At 31.0% G+C, this 17391-nt stretch overlaps 1 protein-coding gene across 2 annotated transcripts in view; it reads right to left on the bottom strand.

Annotated features, from left to right (window-relative positions):
• Positions 1-17391, bottom strand: part of LOC135123547 (ubiquitin carboxyl-terminal hydrolase 31-like) — a 92203-nt gene that overhangs the window by 2269 nt on the left and 72543 nt on the right. For both annotated transcript variants that reach the window (XM_064048315.1, XM_064048316.1), the window contains 2 exons: positions 8819-8940; positions 8336-8763 (listed from right to left, as the gene is read on the bottom strand). In XM_064048315.1, coding sequence (XP_063904385.1) covers positions 8336-8763; positions 8819-8940 — 550 coding nt within the window. The remainder of the gene's footprint in view (positions 1-8335; positions 8764-8818; positions 8941-17391) is intronic.

Raw genomic sequence — 17391 nt, 5'->3', positions numbered from 1 at the left:
GTGAGTTTGAAGATTACCCAAAAACAAAAATTTTTATAATTTTTTAAATTTGTCAAATGCTCAAAGGTTTTTTCAAATAAATAGTGTATTACATCACATCAAGTTATTTTACTCGGCTTGCTAAACTGATGATACCAAGAGTCGAAAGTCTCGGTTTTGATAACCCAAACAACAAAAAAATTACAAATATTATACCAAATATAACTAGAGATCTACACATACATACTTTAATTCTACAATAAAAATTTAATAAAATTATTTCCTTCCAAGTCTTAGTTAAAACATTTTTTCTTCTGTGCATATTAATGCTACATTATGACAAATATTGAATTTGTTTTTTCTTTTTTGTAAATGCATTAGATTCAGATTTAGATACGTATCGATTTAAAAATATAGAAATTGATTACTAGAATAATTAATATTAATTTTATTAAAGAACCAAACCTAGTTATAAGTCATCCAGTTGTTTAGTGGGGGCAAATAAACTAAGTTTGGAAAACTACATTACTAAAGTAAATGACTTCATTCGTTTGCATTTTTAATATATCTATACATATAAAATTGTTTGTCCTGACTGACTGATTCATCAACGCAGAGCCTAAACTACTGCAGCTAGAAACATGAAATTTGGACAATAGTTTGCTTTTGTGATGTAAACACCCACTAAGAAAGGAACTTGGGAAATTCCACCCCTAAAAGGGTGAAAAGGGGTGGTAAAGTTTGTACAGGAAGACTATTTCCTAACCATTTCTGTTGTAAATATTTACGTGAAACTTGGTATTAATGCTTTTCAACACAAATAACGAAACACGTATTTCACCATTTTCCGAAATTCAATCCCTAAGGGGGTAAAAAGTGGTGGATAAGTTTGTACGGGAAAACTACTTCTGTTCCACATTTTCACGTGTAACTTGGTATTAGTGCTCTTCAACACATATAATGACACACGTATTTCAGCATTTTCCGAGATTCAACCCCTAAGGGGGTAAAAAGTGGTAACTAATTGTGTATGGGAAAAATATTTCTATTGCAAATTTTTGCTTGGAACTTAATATTAATGCTTTTCAACACAAACAATGTAACGCGTATTTCAGCTGTTTTTAAGATTCTACCCCTAAGAAGATCAAATGAGGTGACAAAGTTTATATGAGAAAAAATATTTGTATGGCGATGTTTACTTGAAATGTTGTATTAATACCCTCCAACACATTTGTTACTTGAAATTTGGTAATCATGTAAAATTGTTTGTCTTGACTGTCTTTAAATTTTTTTTTTTGATATTCATCCCCAACGGAATATAATTTGGGTGGAAATGTGAGAAACAGGAGAAGTTAAGTATTAATCCAAAAGTGGTTAAAAATCAAAGTTTAAAATAGTTAAATATGTTTTTCGCATATTAGAGGTAGTAAGATTATTGGAAAAATCAGTCCTAAGCGTTTGAAATTGAAGAAGTTGTATAGAAATAGGGAGGGCGCGACGTCACCGAGTAAGCGACTGCGAAGCGAACGCGGTCTGCGGTCGGACGCGTGAGGCCAAAACGGCGTTGACGGTTGTGTTTTATGTCACGAATTGTCAGAGTATTTCTCCCGTAAGTATTCTAATTTTGTGTTTCCGTGTATAAAATGAGGTAACTATACCAAAAAATATCCTTGAATTCTCCTGAAAGAAAAAATCTATTAAATATATATGCAAATGTGTTAATAAAGGATCCAACCAGGATTATTTGGTCTTGAAAATCACAATGATGAGGTCAAATTATATGAAAGTGGTCGATATATTAGCAGCTGGAGAATCTTGGCCTTTCCTATACATGAACAATTTCCAGTGGTTTTTCATCTCGCAGTGCATTTGGAAAATGGCCTGCTGTCTATTTTAATCCTAACGACTTTAATAATGTAACTGAAAAGGTAAATAATTCACAGAAAACTACTCCTCTATCATTTTTTGAGCTTTGCAAAGCGAATACTTTTGCAAAAATCTTTCTTTATGTTGAAGTACCTTAATACTATGTGTGGAAAAGTACCAAATTTGAGAGATGAAAAAGTGGAAACAATGTAGATGGTTCGTCGGGAGTCAAAAGAGATCAAGCTTTGAACAGAGTGTACACCGTTCACCCTAATAACGCCGTATGTTTCTACCTTGATCCTCTTCTTCATGCGATGAGAGGGCCAACATAATTCTCGGATTTAAAAACTGTTGGTAGTGTCGTTTATTTCACATACCAGTCATTATGCAAAGCTTTGGGTTTGTCAAGTTAAGTCAGAGTGTCAAGAGAGTGTTCAGATTATAAATGAAGTGTACAACAAGTGTCTGATTTCCATTAAAGACACGGTGCTGTCTTTAGGAAGACAATGTTGAGAGTACTATGGTTTGCCTGTAAGACGTGAAGAAGTCATACAAAACAGAGACTATCTCAGAGAGATTAGCTATGACATACTTTTATAGGCACAACGAAACTTTATTAAATACAGAATAATATCAAATTTACAACCAAGTTAGATAGGTCAGGTAAATGTTTGTTTTTACATAGCTGCCTACAGCTATTAGCAACAAAAATATCCAAATATTTTAAATCTTTACTCAAACATATGTTAACATGGGGTATAAGATTTAACATGGGAATCCTTATGGCCACTTATAAAAAAAAGATGTACTGTATTATACTCCTATGTTATAGAATAACTTTGTTTCACCCCCCCCCCCTCCGTCGTATTTAAAAATTCACGGGACTCTAACTCAAACTTTCAGTTTTTATTTCATACACCTAGGGGTAATGGATGCTTACATTACGAAAGGAACCTTCTGTCCAAATTTCGTGTTTCTATAGCTCCAGTAGTTATGTTGATTTGTCAGGCGGGGGACAAACACTTTTATATATTGTTATTAATGAAGACTGCACAAACTTAAAAAGTAATAAAATTGAAATCAAAAAATAAATCAGGGGATGAAAAATAATGTGTCCTAATTGCGAAATCCACGCAAGCGGAGCTGCGGGTAACAGCTAGTCCTGTATAAAAACGAAAATATAACATCACAGTACAAACAACATTGCACCTCTGGGCATCTGTTTTAATTAAAATTAACTTTCAACTTTCGACAGGAAATCGATAAATTAATAATAAAATTATGTTGTATTATTATTATTGGACACTGGTTAGCGAAAGTTAAAAATGTAAAAAATATATAATATACCTACTATAAGAAAAAAAATTTCATATAAACTATGCAAGAAGTGGCGATTAACTATTCACATTTTTTTAATGTATTCAAAAATACAAACAATACTAACGACGATTGCTCGATAATTTATAAAAAGTACATAAAAATCTACTTTAATCCCATGGTTAATTAAAATAACAAAACCAGTTTTTTAATTATTTAACATGACTGTAAATCCATCAGTAGTTGCTATGTTATACGATAAAGTAATTATTTACACGAAGGTTTCGTTTTGTATAGCTTAATTTATGTAGTGCGTTGACTAACTACGCTATAATTCTTTAATTTCAAAACTAATAAAAAAAATGGTAAATCACTTTATATATACATTTATAGGATCTTTCGTAGGTTTTTTTTTATTTTTACTTGCCAAGCGTAAGCTAAGCAAGTACCTATTGTGATCCTCGACCTTTCACGACCCCTAGAGTACGAAGAAATTGGTCTCCCGTTTCCGAATGTCCGTCTGTCTGTCGATATTTTTATTTGACATATAATTTTCGGAACTACTAGATCGATTGTTGTTGTTTTGTATGTGTATTAGGACTAACATGTAGATGGTAATACGACAACCAAAAATTAGCTAATCATCCCCACTAACAATTTGATGACGTCATCTGCAAAATTTACAATAGTAAATTTGTTTTTATTTTTATAAAATAAGATACTCTTGCACTTGTGGTGTATGAATCCGTTGTGAGTTGCAACCTATACAACCAACTTTTGAAAAAAAAAAAAAAAATCAAAATTGTATAATAACATTTTGTCATTTAATTTTGAAACTGTAAAACCGAATGCTCTGAAAATTTTAACGTTTTGAGTTATCGTGATCATGGTACATCGTTAATCAAAATTTAGTTGTTTATTCCCTCCCAAAAACTTGATGACGTCACCTCATATTTTTTATTGTATTGATTAAATCTAAAGCGATTCACTCCATTTTCAAGAAAATTTAGGAATATAGTAGTGTTGTATTCCGTATTACACATAAAAAAATAAAGTTCGTAAAATCGAATCTCATAATTTTTCGAAAAGTCTGGATTTATTTATTTTCGACCAATTTTTTGATATTACAATTTTTCGGTTTTGCTTTTTTTCGATTTTACAAATTTTCGTTTTTTCATTTCCTTTGATTTTTTGATTTTTCCACTTTTTAAAATTTTGGTTTCATAATTTTTCGCTTTTTCAACTGCATTGTTTTCTATTTTTCAATTTCTCAACTTCCAAATTTTTAAATTTTTCGAATTTTAAGTTTCTCAATTTTTGATTTTTCGTTTCTTCAATTTTTCAAGTTGTTGATTTTTATTTTTCATTTTCCCGATTTTGTAATTTTGATTTCCTCATCTTGTATCACATTTTCATTTTTTCATTTCGTTTTTTTCGATTTTGGCATTTTTTTTCTTTATTCAATTCTTCAAATTTTCAATCTTTGATTTTCAATTCCTCGATTTTCCAATTTTTAAATTTTTTAGTTTTGCTATTTTTGTATTTCTCAGTTATCCGATTTTCCGATTTCTTTACTTCCAATATTTCGATTTTACAATATTTGGTTTTTTCGTTTTTAGAGTTTCTCAAATCTTTCAATTTTTCAATTTCCCGTCTCTTCAATTTTTCAAGTTTTTGATTTCCAGTTTAAGCTTTTTTCAAGTTTCGTTTTATACTTTTTCGTTTTTTCACTTTTGACTTTTCAATTTTACAATTTTGCAATTTTTCCATTTTTTTTATTCGAAAATTCCAAAAATTTAGAAATCGAAAAAAATGAAAAACCAAAAATTGCAAAATCGAAAAATTGGAAAACCTAGAAATTGTAAAATCGAATAGATTAGTCAAAATTGTAAAGTTGAAAAACCGTAACAGCGAATGATGGAAAAATTGAAAAAATAAATATCCAAAAATTGAAAAATTAAAAATCAAAAAATTTAAAAAATTGTAATAATTATTAGGTACATATTTAAAATGAAAATTAGGAAAACTGCAAAACAAAAATTCATGAAATGGAAAACTGAAAAGTCTAAAAATGAAAAAACGAAAAAGGAATAATCTAAAAGTTGCAAAATTGGAAAATAAAAATTGTAAAAATAAAGAAAATAAAAAACCTAAACGAAAAATTGCAATGTCATATTTTTTTGTTTTTTAAACTTCATTGTTTTCAATTTCTAAAGTTCCAAATTTTTCAATTTTTCGTTTCTTCAATTTTTTAGTTTTGCAATTTTTCGATCTTTAAGTTTTTATTTTCGATTTTTAAGTTTCTCAATTTCTAATTTTTCGATTTTTTATTTCTCGTTTCTTTAATTTTTCACGTTATTGATTTTAATTTTTCCTTTTGCCGATTTTTTAATTTTCATTTCTTTGATCTTGTATCAAATTTTCATTTCTTCATTTCCTTTATTTTTTCGAAGTTTCTTTGGGTTTTATCATTTTTCGTTTATTCATTCTGCAAATTTTCAATCTTTGATTTTTTCAATTCCTCGATTCTCCAATTTTAAAATTTTTCAATTTTGCTCTTTTTAGATTTCCCAATTATCCGATTCTCCGAATTGTTTAATTGCCAATATTTCGATTTTACAATATTAAGTTTTTTCGATTTTTCAAGTTCTTGATTTTTAGTTTTCAAATTTTTCAAAATTTTACAATGTTGCAATTTTTCCATTTTTTTGAATCGAAAATTTGAAAAATTTAGAAATTGAAATATCGAAAAAATGAAAAACCAAAAATTGCAAAATCGAAAAGGCAAAAAATCGAAAAATTGCAAATCGAAGAACTGAAGAAACGAAAAACTGAAACATTGAAAAACTAAAAATAGAGAAACTTAAAAAAGAAAAAACAAACCGAATCGAAAAATTGGGAAACCCAGAAACTGTAAAATCGATTAGAATCGTTAAAATTGAAAAGTCGAAAAACCGTAACATTGGATGATGGAAAAATTGATTATAATATCCAAAAACAGAAAAATCAAAAAAATTTTAAATTATTATAATTATTATTACGAACATATTTAAAATGAAAATTTGGAAAACTGCAAAACAAAAATGGAAAATTGAAAAATGAAAAAACTGAAAAAATAAAGAAAATGAAAAACCTAAACGAAAAATAAAAGAAATGAAAAATTAAAAATTTACAAACTGGAAAACCAATAAAAATTTAAAATCGAAAAATTGCAATGTCATAATTTTTCATTTTTTCAACTTCATTGTTTTCTATTTCTCAACTTTCAAATTTTTTAATTTTTCGTTTCTTCTATTTTTAAATTTTTGATTTCCTCTATCTTATATCAAATTCTCTCATTTCCTTCATTTTTTCGAAGTTTCCTTCGATTGTATCATTTTTCATTTATTCAATTCTTCAAGTTTTCAATCTTTGATTTTTCACTTTCTCGATTTTCCAGTTTTTAAATTTTTCAATTTTGGTATTTCCGATTTTCCGATTTTCAGAGTTTCTCAAATTTTAATCTTTCGATTTTCAATTTTCCGTCTCTTCAATTTTTCAAGTTCTTGATTTCCAGTTTTTAGATTTTTCAAAGTTTTCGTTTTATGCTTTTTTGTTTTTTCAATTTTGAGTTTTCAATATTACAATTTTTACATTTTTTTGAATCGAAAATTCGGAAAATTTGGAAACTGAAAAAACGAAAAACTGAAAAACCTAAAAATCGAAAAAAATTATAAATTGAAAAATTGGGAAGAAGAAAAAACACCGAATCGAGAAATTGGAAAATCCAGAAATTGTAAAAACAATTATTTGTTTTTACAATTCAATTTTGACGATTTTATATTCGTCAAAATTGTAAAGCCGAAATACTGTGACATTGATAGAAAAATTTAAAAAATAATTATCCAAAAATTGAAAAATAAAAAAAATAAATAAAATAATAATTATTATTAGATACAGATTTAAAATGAAAATTGGAAAAACACGCAAAACAAAAATTCAAGAAATGAAGATTTTGAGTATTGAGTATTGAAGGACTGAAAAATTTAATAATAAAAAAACGAAAAATTAAAAATCTAAAAGTTGAAAAATCGGAAAATTGAAACAATAAAGAAAATAAAAAACCTAAACAAAAAATTGCAAATCAAAAAATAGAAGAAATGAAAAATTGAAAAATTTAAAAATGAAAACTTGAAGAGATACAAAATTATAATTATTTTAGATGCATATTTAAAATGCAAATTGGAAAAACTGCGAAACAAAAATTCAAGTAATGAAAAACTGAAAAATGGAGAACCTGAAAAATCCAAAAGTTGAAAAATCTGAAAATTGAAAACCGAAAAATTGCAAATCGAAAAATTTAAAAATCCAAACATTGAAAAAATAAAGAAAATAGAAAACCCAAACAAAAAATTGCAAATCAAAAAATGGAAGAAATGAAAAATTGAAAAATTAAAAATTGAAAATTCGTGAAATTGCAAATCGAAAAATTGCAAAATGTACAAACTGAAATACCCAAAAGCTGGAAATATGGAAAATTTAAAAATGAAAACTTGACAAAACAAAAAACTATAAAATCGGAACACTGGACATTCGAAAAATTGTAAAATTAAATATCGAAAGTTCTGGAAAATTGCAAATCGAAAAACTGAAAAAATTTAAATTGGGAAAAAAAATTATAAAATCGAAACTTTGAAAAATCGAATAATCGAAAAAATCAAGACAATAAAAAACTGAAACGAAAAATTGCAAATCGAAAAATTGAGAAGTTAAAAACTGAAAACTCCAGAAATTCAAGTCTGAAAATTGAAAACTTAAAAAATTGAAAAACAGAAAAATTCTTTTGGTTTTTACTTTATAGTGGTTATTAGAAAACAAAAATCGCATTTATTTAATATTTTTTCAAAGAAGCAGGATTTATTGGTCTACACTTCCGGGGCGAGGGAAGCTATGTTTTAATAACCCTCGACCAATTTTTAATGTATTGTTTTTCTTCACGAAAGATCTACCAACACAGCAAGTCCTTTTTTGTGCTGCTGTATCCATTTGAACGAATTTTCACTGTAATTTCACTTCATTTATGTCAAAACCAGGTCTAATTAATGCTTATCAAATTACCAACAAATTTGTAATCAGATTTTTATCAAAAAAAAAACCCATGTTCTTCAAACCATTTCCCCTCTCAGCTACTTACTGCCTGAACCTCTTAAAATGCACCACCAAGATATCCGGCAACGACCACATATCCAACGTCTTCACCACGGGCTGATACTGCTGGCAATGAGGACACCTCCACGCATCAGTCAAAGTCTCCGCTTCGGTGTAGTCCCGCAAACACTCTTCGAGCGTGAGAGGTGCGCCGCCTTGCAGCGCCTGCGCCTTCAGCTGTTTAACGGAAGAATGCTCTTCGATGAGGTCGCCGTCGTCGGCGATGATGGCAGATTTGGCACTGGAACTAAACTCCATGACGAGCTTAACGTGCGCTGGACCTCCTTCTTCGCTACATAGCGCCAGCGCTTGGTCGACGGCTTCCATGAACAGGGGATGCTCAAGGTCCGGTTCTAAGTAGCACGGAGGTTCATTGTCGTTGCACGCGGGGTCCGAGATGCGGATTTTAAACACCTGGCGAAGTGCAATTGGTTGAAAATTAGGAAATGAGTGGGAGGTGTTGGCTTACCCCTCGCGGTTGCGACGAAGTTAGGATGTCGTCGTGTAAGATAGGTGCCATTTCCTTGAGAATGAGCTTCTGCAGGTCCTCGTAAGAGGTCTCGCGAGAAACTTGCATGGTGTATGGACTACCTGTAACGAAATCGGGAATTAAGGTAAAACTTGATTTACTAAAACAATTTCAGGCGAGTGGATATTTTTTTGGAAAACTAAGTAGTCGGTTCGTGAGTTAACGACGTTGATAATATTTTATTGAATGCGATGCGATTTAGCAGTTTTAACAGTAAAGTTATACCAAACTACATAGATGTTTTTTATTAGAAATTAAATGAAAAAAAAAATCGATCTTAATATTTTTCCTCCTCTCTGAAGCTTGATAGATACCCCTGTTAAAGTATATGTATGAAGACTAAAATCTGACAGATAAACTAAAAAGATAAACGGATTTCGTATTTCAAAACAGTAATCCGTGAACTCGCTTCATTCGTTTAAGCCAATTCAGTTAAATTCAGTTATGTTTATTTGAAGAGGGGTCTGGAAGATCGTTAAGCCAATTATTTATATCGATCCAAGACATGGGAATGTACCTTGAAGGTAATTTAAAACGAGGGAAAAACTAATGCCCTTTAACGTCGTTGTTGCGTTAAAATGGGGGAGCAAATTGTCGATCTCCACACGAATCGAAGGTGAAATGACTTGCAACGATTACGGAAAGAACAACTCTATTATTTATTTATTTTTATATTGTTTCCCTCTTGTGTTTAGATAATATAAATTATTACAACATTATACATATACGTCAAGTGTAAACTACGAAACAATAAAACTTGTTCAGTTACTACCCGTCATCTTTGACGTTATTTCTTGTTAACTTCAGCGTAGCAACAGACTTAAAGCTTAGTTTTAAATTACGAGAAACTAGCAATGTTTTATCAAATTGTTCATAGTAGCCCCAATGATTAAATGCAACCATAAGAATCTTATGATAAATTTATATGAAAGTATAATAAAGCAATTGATAACTTTAAAACGAAAAATAAACTAGAACTACAAAAATTGGGCTAACGTTGTTTAGACAGAACTGCCCTTGCTCTAAAACATAATTACTTAAACAAGTTCAGTTGTCTATTTAGATGAATTTTTTCATTTATTTAATTATTGTAAATTACAAGTAAAAAAATTTATGACGTCAACTCAAAATTTTGCTAACTAAATCTTATTGAAGTTTTATAACATAATACATACTGATATCTATACTTTTAGTTTACTAATTAATTCTTTTTTGTTTTCAACATCTAGATCTTTGAAACTGGATCATGGTATTTTCAATTCAGAATGTAGTATTTTTGTTATTAACAGAATTATTGTAATGAAATTTTACGTACAACCACTCCACACCTTTCGCTATTTAACGCAAGAGCAGTTAAAAAAAATTGGTCGAAAGATGTTTCGAACGAACTTCCCTCGCACCCAAAGTACAATGAAACTAAGTTTAAGTTTATTGTGACACAAATACTTCTACAGTACATAGGTCTAGTCAAAATTGGGAACACAAATATTCATCAATGCTACAATACGCTCTACTGCTTAAGTGGCTACGAACCTTTTTCTTAAATAAACTAATACTCATTAAGTCACAATCCTTTATCACTTTTCTGACTTTATTGTAGCAAAGTACACCTATATAATTTATATTTTGCTTACCAATCTCCAACCTTGAGAAATTCATTTGTAAATCTTCATTATTTCTTAAATTGTGACTACTTTGTATTTGCCCAACTCTTGGAAACTGGCAAACTTTTAAAAGTCTTAATATTTGTAACCAAGTCCAAAATATACAATGAAGGAACTGTTAATATGTTATGTAATACAAAAATCTCTTTACACGAGGATCGTGGATGTAAATAAAACATAATTCTCAGTAGCCGTTTTTGCAATTTAAAAACTTTTTCTGCGGATGCAGATTTACCCCAAAAAGAAATACCGTAAGTAAGGCGCGATTGAACCATAGCAAAATAGACAGATCTTAAAACATGAGAAGAAACACAATTACGCAAACATCGGAATAAATAACAAGTTTTGCTGATTTTCTGTAATAACTCATCAATATGAGAATGTCATTTCAATTTACAATAAAAAATTAAACCTAATATTTTTACACATTCAGTCGATCGTATTGACAAGTTATCAAGACGTAGAAGCAGACTTTTATCAATTGTAGCATTTTTAGGGAGAAAACGGATATAACAGGTTTTCTTTTTGTTCAAATTCACTTTACAATAGTTATGAAATTGGTTAGATTCAACATTACAGCTATCAATTAAATTTTTTTGACAATGCCACTCGATACAAGTTCAAGTATGCTTGTATCATCCGCGTAGCTTTACTATTGTACCATATTTACCACATGCAAGAGATAAATCATTGCTGAACATAATAAATAAAATAGGTCCTAATAGTGACCCTTGAGGAACCCCAACTTTTATAGATCTGCTCCTGGATGTACAGTTCCCTATATTTACACTTTGGGTGCGATTCTCCAAATAAGACTTAATCCATGAATGTGCAACTCCTCTTATTCCTATTCCCTAAACCTTCTTTAACAGCAAGTTATGGTCAACCGTATCGAATGCACGAGTTAAATCAAACAAAATTGCAACAGCCTCATTCCTCCCATTAAGTGCGTCATGAATAAAATCCACTATCACCGAAAGTGCAGTATGCGTAGCTCTATTTTTCCTGAAACCATGTTGAGTATCTGATAATAGGTTATTGTTTTCAAGAAATATTGTCAATCTTTCTAAAAAAGCTGTCTCTAAAACTTTACCAATCTGACTTTGTATGCACACTGACCGATAATCTGATTTGTTGAATTTTGATCCCGTTTTTTAAATATTGGTACACACTTGGAATGTTTCAAGCTGTCGGGAAAAACTCCTGTCTCAAAGGATTCATTTATGAAATAACATAGAGGTTCAGCTAAAGCAACTGCCACTGCTTTAAGTGCCCGGCCGTCAATATTATCAATTCCAGGAGTAGTTTTTCTTGTGGTTTTCAATATTAATGTTATTACCTCGTTAGGTGTAAAGGGCTGTAAGAAAATTGTTTTTTCACTATGAATTATAGAAATTATAACTATCATATAGTGGCTCTGAGACATCAACATATGAAAAAAAATCAGCAAAGCATTCACAAATTTCTTTAGTATCATTATATACTCTTGAATCGCTATCAACAATTTTCGTAATGGGTTCACTTTTTTTACCTCTATACTCATTTACTATTCGCCAACTTTCTTTCGTTTTGTTTTCTGCACCCAATATCCTCGTGTTATTTCTATCAATTGAATACTGGAAAATTAGTAGGCGATATGTGGATTTTAATGCTACGAACCTACTATGATAATAATATTATTTATTTGCTTATCAACAGCTGACATTTCGCAAAGTAATTTGTGCACATCTTTGATATATTGAGGCAAATAAAAATTTCTGTCCTTATTAACCTTAATTTTAGTAACAGGAAACGCTAAATCATAATAATACAACACAGTCTGATAAAAAGAATCAAATTTTCCTTGAAAATCGCCTTTCATACTTCTGAATGATTCCCAGTTTACATTCTCGATATATTCACTAAATACTCTCACATTATTTGGACTTACAATTCTCCTAAAGACGTGATACGGTTCCTTCTTTTTAAAGTTACTTATAGAAAAATGACATATCACGTAGCGGTGATCCGATAAAACAGTATCCTCTGCTAACTTATACACAACCTCGAGATCAGAAAAAATATTATCAATACAAGTCTTAGAGTTTTTTGTTATCCGAGTTGGAACATTGATATGAGGTATTATATTATACTCATACAATAGATTTATAAAAATTTGTTTGTACTTATCATTACTTAAAAGATCTATATTTATATCTCCACATATTATAAATTTACTGTTTATGGTATATACTTTGTCTAAAATATTAGAAAAGAAATCAATAAAGTCATTTCCATTACTAGTTGGAATTCGATAAACTACTAATACACATATTTTAACGTTTTCTACAAATATATTCAGCACTTTTGAGTTAACTAAAAATAACAGTATTGTGTTCCCAAAATTTTCCGGGAAAATGGAGTAAGCCGTTCCTGACTTAATCAACAAGATAAATTGACACATTCATTAATTCTTTTGAGCCACCTGTATACTACGCAAATCTAAAAAATTAAATTTGCAATTTAACACCTTTAAATTTCACAAGTTTTTACAAGATTAATAGGGGCAAAAACAGTTTTATTTTGACAAACACTAGGCCCGCCCACCCTCCCCCTATTTTCCCAGGGGATATGTCATTTGTCAAAATAAGTCTTATCTTAGTAAGTACTAGCCCTGCCCACCCACCCTTTACTTTGTTAGAGGGTATGTCATTTACCAAAATCAGTCTTATCTTAGCAAATACTAGGCCCGCCCACCCGCCCCCCTATTTTTTCAGAGGATATGTCATCTGCCAAAATAAGACTTATGTTAGCAAGCAATAAATAGCCCCGCCCACCAGCCCTTTATTTTCTCAGAGTGTAGTACTTGCGAAGATAAGACTGATTTTGGCAAATGCCATACCCTTTGAAAAAGTAGGGGTGGGTGGGCGGGGCTAGTACTTGCTCAGATAAGACTGATTTTGGCAAACGTCATATCTTCTGAAAAAATAGAGGGCGGGTGGGCGGGGCTAGTACTTGCTAATATAAGACTGATTTTGGCAAATGTCATATCTTCTGAAAAAATAGAGGGCGGGTGGGCGGGGCTAGTACTTGCAAAGACAAAACTTATTTTGGCAAATGATATAAACTCTGAGAAAGTAGGGGCGGATGGGCGGGGCTACCCCTTGATAAGATAAGATTGATTTTGCCTCCATTAAACTTGTAAAAACTTGTTAAATTTAAAAGGTGTTAAAGTGCATATTTCCATAGTAACGTGTTAAATCCCTAAATCTGATTGGATATTTGTTCTTTAACAACTCAGTCATTAATTCTTCTGAGACACCCTGTATAAGCAAATTTAAGAAAGATTTATTATATATTCAAAATAAATTACATGTTTTTTTTCGTATTACTTTTTTATAGCAGGGTATTGTAAAATAAACCGAGTATTATTTTTTCAATTTTGTCTTTTTTTGACATTGACATCTTTATCATTTTTTGTAATTGCTATGATTGCGTATTAAAAACAAAACTAAATTGGACGAAGTCCTCTCTGGGGTGTATAATATGTTGCAAAAATTGTCAGATAAAAGGAACACCCTGTACAGTACTTGTAATTTAAGACAAATACGTCTGCAAAGTATTCAGTTTTGCAATTCTTGATTTAATCAATAAAACTAATTGACTCAGTCATTAATGTTTTTCACACACCCCGTATGAGCAAATCCAACAAATATTAATGCAGTGATGAATCACAAGTCTCACACTCATCATTCTTTACACATTTAAGATAGCATTTTTTCAGCAAAATTTTGAGATTAACGTCATCAATTTTTTAAGGGGGATGAGCAAATACATTTTGATCATTACCATTACCATACTTATAAATTTAAAAGATCTCCAAAATTTCAAAGTATTCGGATTTGTAGTTCCTGATTAAATCAATAAAATACATTCACGTATTCATTAATTTTTTTAAGTCATCCTGTACCTATCTGCAAATCCAAAAAATATGAGTGGAATGATAAATCACAAGTACAGACTCATCATATTTTGTAGTTTTTATACAAGATTTATTCGGCAAACTTTTGAGCAACGTCATCATTTTTTTGGAGGGGGAAATCTGCAAGATTTCAAAGCATTCGGTTTTGGAGATCCCAAATTAAATCGCAAAATGTTTCAAAATTTTGATATTTTTTTCAAAAAATCTGGACGTGTCGGGTAAAAACTCAATACGGAGTCATTATCTACATGTGTAGGACTATGTTATTTTATACAATTTAAAACCCATTTACTATGTACAATTTTGAAGTGACGCCATCATATTATTGGTGGGAATGATTAGACAAATTTTGGTTAGTGTTTTACCATCTACATGTTATTCCTAATATTATAGCCCCTAGAAAACACATAGTATCGTCACCGTGGAGCAAACCTGGCGGAAACTTAACAAAAACAAAAATTATTGACACCATTTGACAGACCGCGAAATTTAAAATGTTTTTATGTTGATAAAATATAATGTTTAATCAATAAAATCGTATTTAATAATTATTAGTTATATTAATTGACAATTAATTGACTTTAAACAAGAATAACGTGCACGTTAACACCACGTGACAACAACGATTTACGCGCTGTCAACTTTGCTGACAAAATTTGGTTCCAAACCAGGGGAATTTTTTGCGTTACCAACTCCATTTGCTCCACTCGTACAACAATGGATGACGATACTATTATGTATTTCTAGGGGCTTTACCTAACATAAATACAAAATTTGACAATAATCGGCGCAGTACTTTCGGAGATTATCTGTTTAATAAAAATTCGGGACGGCAGACAGACAGACGGACAGACAGCAACGGGAGACGTATTTCTTCGTCCTCTAAGGGTCATGAAAGGTCGAGAAAAAGTAAAAGTAGAGAGTCGGCCGACGAACTCGATTACAATACTCTCTTTGCTTACGCTCGTGAAGTAAAAATAATGAATTACATCAAAATATAGAAAAAGAGTCACTCAAAGCTTAGACCAAACTACCAAAAATCGGAAAACCGACCAATGGAAAGAAGAAAGTGGCCAATGGGAAGAAAAGGATGACAAAACGAAGAAAAGGCGATTCTTCTGAAAACACTCACGAAAGCAATTAAGGCAGAATTATCGAACACCACGTCAGCCACTTGGTCATTGAAGATAATCTGCAAGATAAGCATCAATTATGATAACGGATCACATGAGACCCAGCCAGGTACTGATAAAATGAACACAACCGATAAAAGAAAGCAGACACATGAACGGGATGAAGCTAACGATTGACTGACCAGATTAAAATCTCAGACGAAGAAGAAATTAGTCTATAAGAAACGGACTCATGTTGTTAAATTTAACCGAAAAAGCAACTTTAGTGAAAAATGTTTTCCAAAAAGTGTCAAGATCAAAAACCGCGAATCTGTTGCTGTTGCTAAAATTTATAAAAGTATAGTCCTGCAAACTCTGTATCAGTTTTATGGTCTGCTAAAGTGGGACCTCATGCCGAGACCATTAACAACCTGAACAAAGTGATTATGATTACAATATTAATAAGTTGATAAGTTTGTACAGGCGGCTATGAAGTCCCGAACTACCTACCTATCTCTATCAAATTTGCTGGTATATAAAAGCGTGTTTAATCAATTCTCATTTTATGTGTTTCTGTGTTTGTAATGTGAAGTGTGTTATCGTTTTATTGAAAAACTTATTGCCACTTGTCATTAGATCCAAAAGAAATTATTTGGAACGTCTGTAATAGCCTAATTGATAAAGAGTAAGGTTTTGGGTAAACGAATGACCACTATGGAGTCAGAATGGTTAAAAACTTGGGATGGGAATGCATGACTCAAATTAAAAAATCGTCACACAGTATATGTAGACGAGATATGGTATGACAACCATGACGTTAAACGAGGCTCCAAGGGTACTCTTCAACAGGAAAAAGGATAAAAATTCTACATGTGGGTAGTGAAGGATAAACGTCTAATTTGCCAAGAAATGAGTAAATCCTCTTATCGAAATGTTCACTGTAACACTTTATAATCACTTTAACAAACCATAAAACCGGAACAGAATTTGCAAGACTATACATTAAGTGCCTACACCAGGTGATTCAGTGGTGTTCAAAAAGTCTCTGAGGTATGGATACCGTTCTGAATGAATGGAATGTTTTTTAATTTCGTTAAGTGGAGGAAAATTGTTTGTTTTTATATTGTTATTATTATTATCCTAAACACACAAAAAATTCCCAACCATATGTGAGTCAAATCGCCGCCATCAATCAAATCAGAAGCCCCAGCGGCAAGATCAAAAACACGGATCTTCTACCAGATAATTACCTTAATTGTATCGGTTGAATAAGACAAATGACGCCCAAGAAAAATGCTCATTACACAATAATTGCTAGATAAAAGGCTATCGCGGCACTTGTTATATTTCATGGGTAAACCTTCAATCAATGAGAGTTGCTCCAATTAATTTTCTCAGATAAAAACAAGAATTAACTCGCAATTGATATCTGGGGAAAAGAATCAATTTATGTTGCTTTAATAAATAAGCTGAAACGGACAAGTGATGTTTACAACTGCCGCAACGGGTGTGGCCGACGTCTGACCGTCTGCCGAACCTAACAGAATTGGTATTTTCGTTGCACGGAAAGAGATCATAAAAACCAGCTTCGAAATGTGCATTACCGAAAATGAAAAAAAAAGGACGCAGTAAATATAGATTGGAATTTAATATTTTAATAACATATTCATAGGAGCATTTTTAGGAGTTTTCTGTTCAATCAAGTGATATTTTTCAACAGATTAAACTAAAACAAATTTTGATGTAACATTTACTATCTAGTTCATGTCAACTATG

The sequence above is a fragment of the Zophobas morio genome, unplaced genomic scaffold (assembly GCF_036711695.1).
Source record: "Zophobas morio isolate AGI-343-1 ecotype UQ-CSIRO unplaced genomic scaffold, CSIRO_AGI_Zmor_V1 ptg000006l, whole genome shotgun sequence".
Taxonomy (NCBI): Eukaryota; Metazoa; Arthropoda; class Insecta; order Coleoptera; family Tenebrionidae; genus Zophobas; species Zophobas morio.
This window is presented reverse-complemented; position numbering and strand designations above follow the sequence as displayed.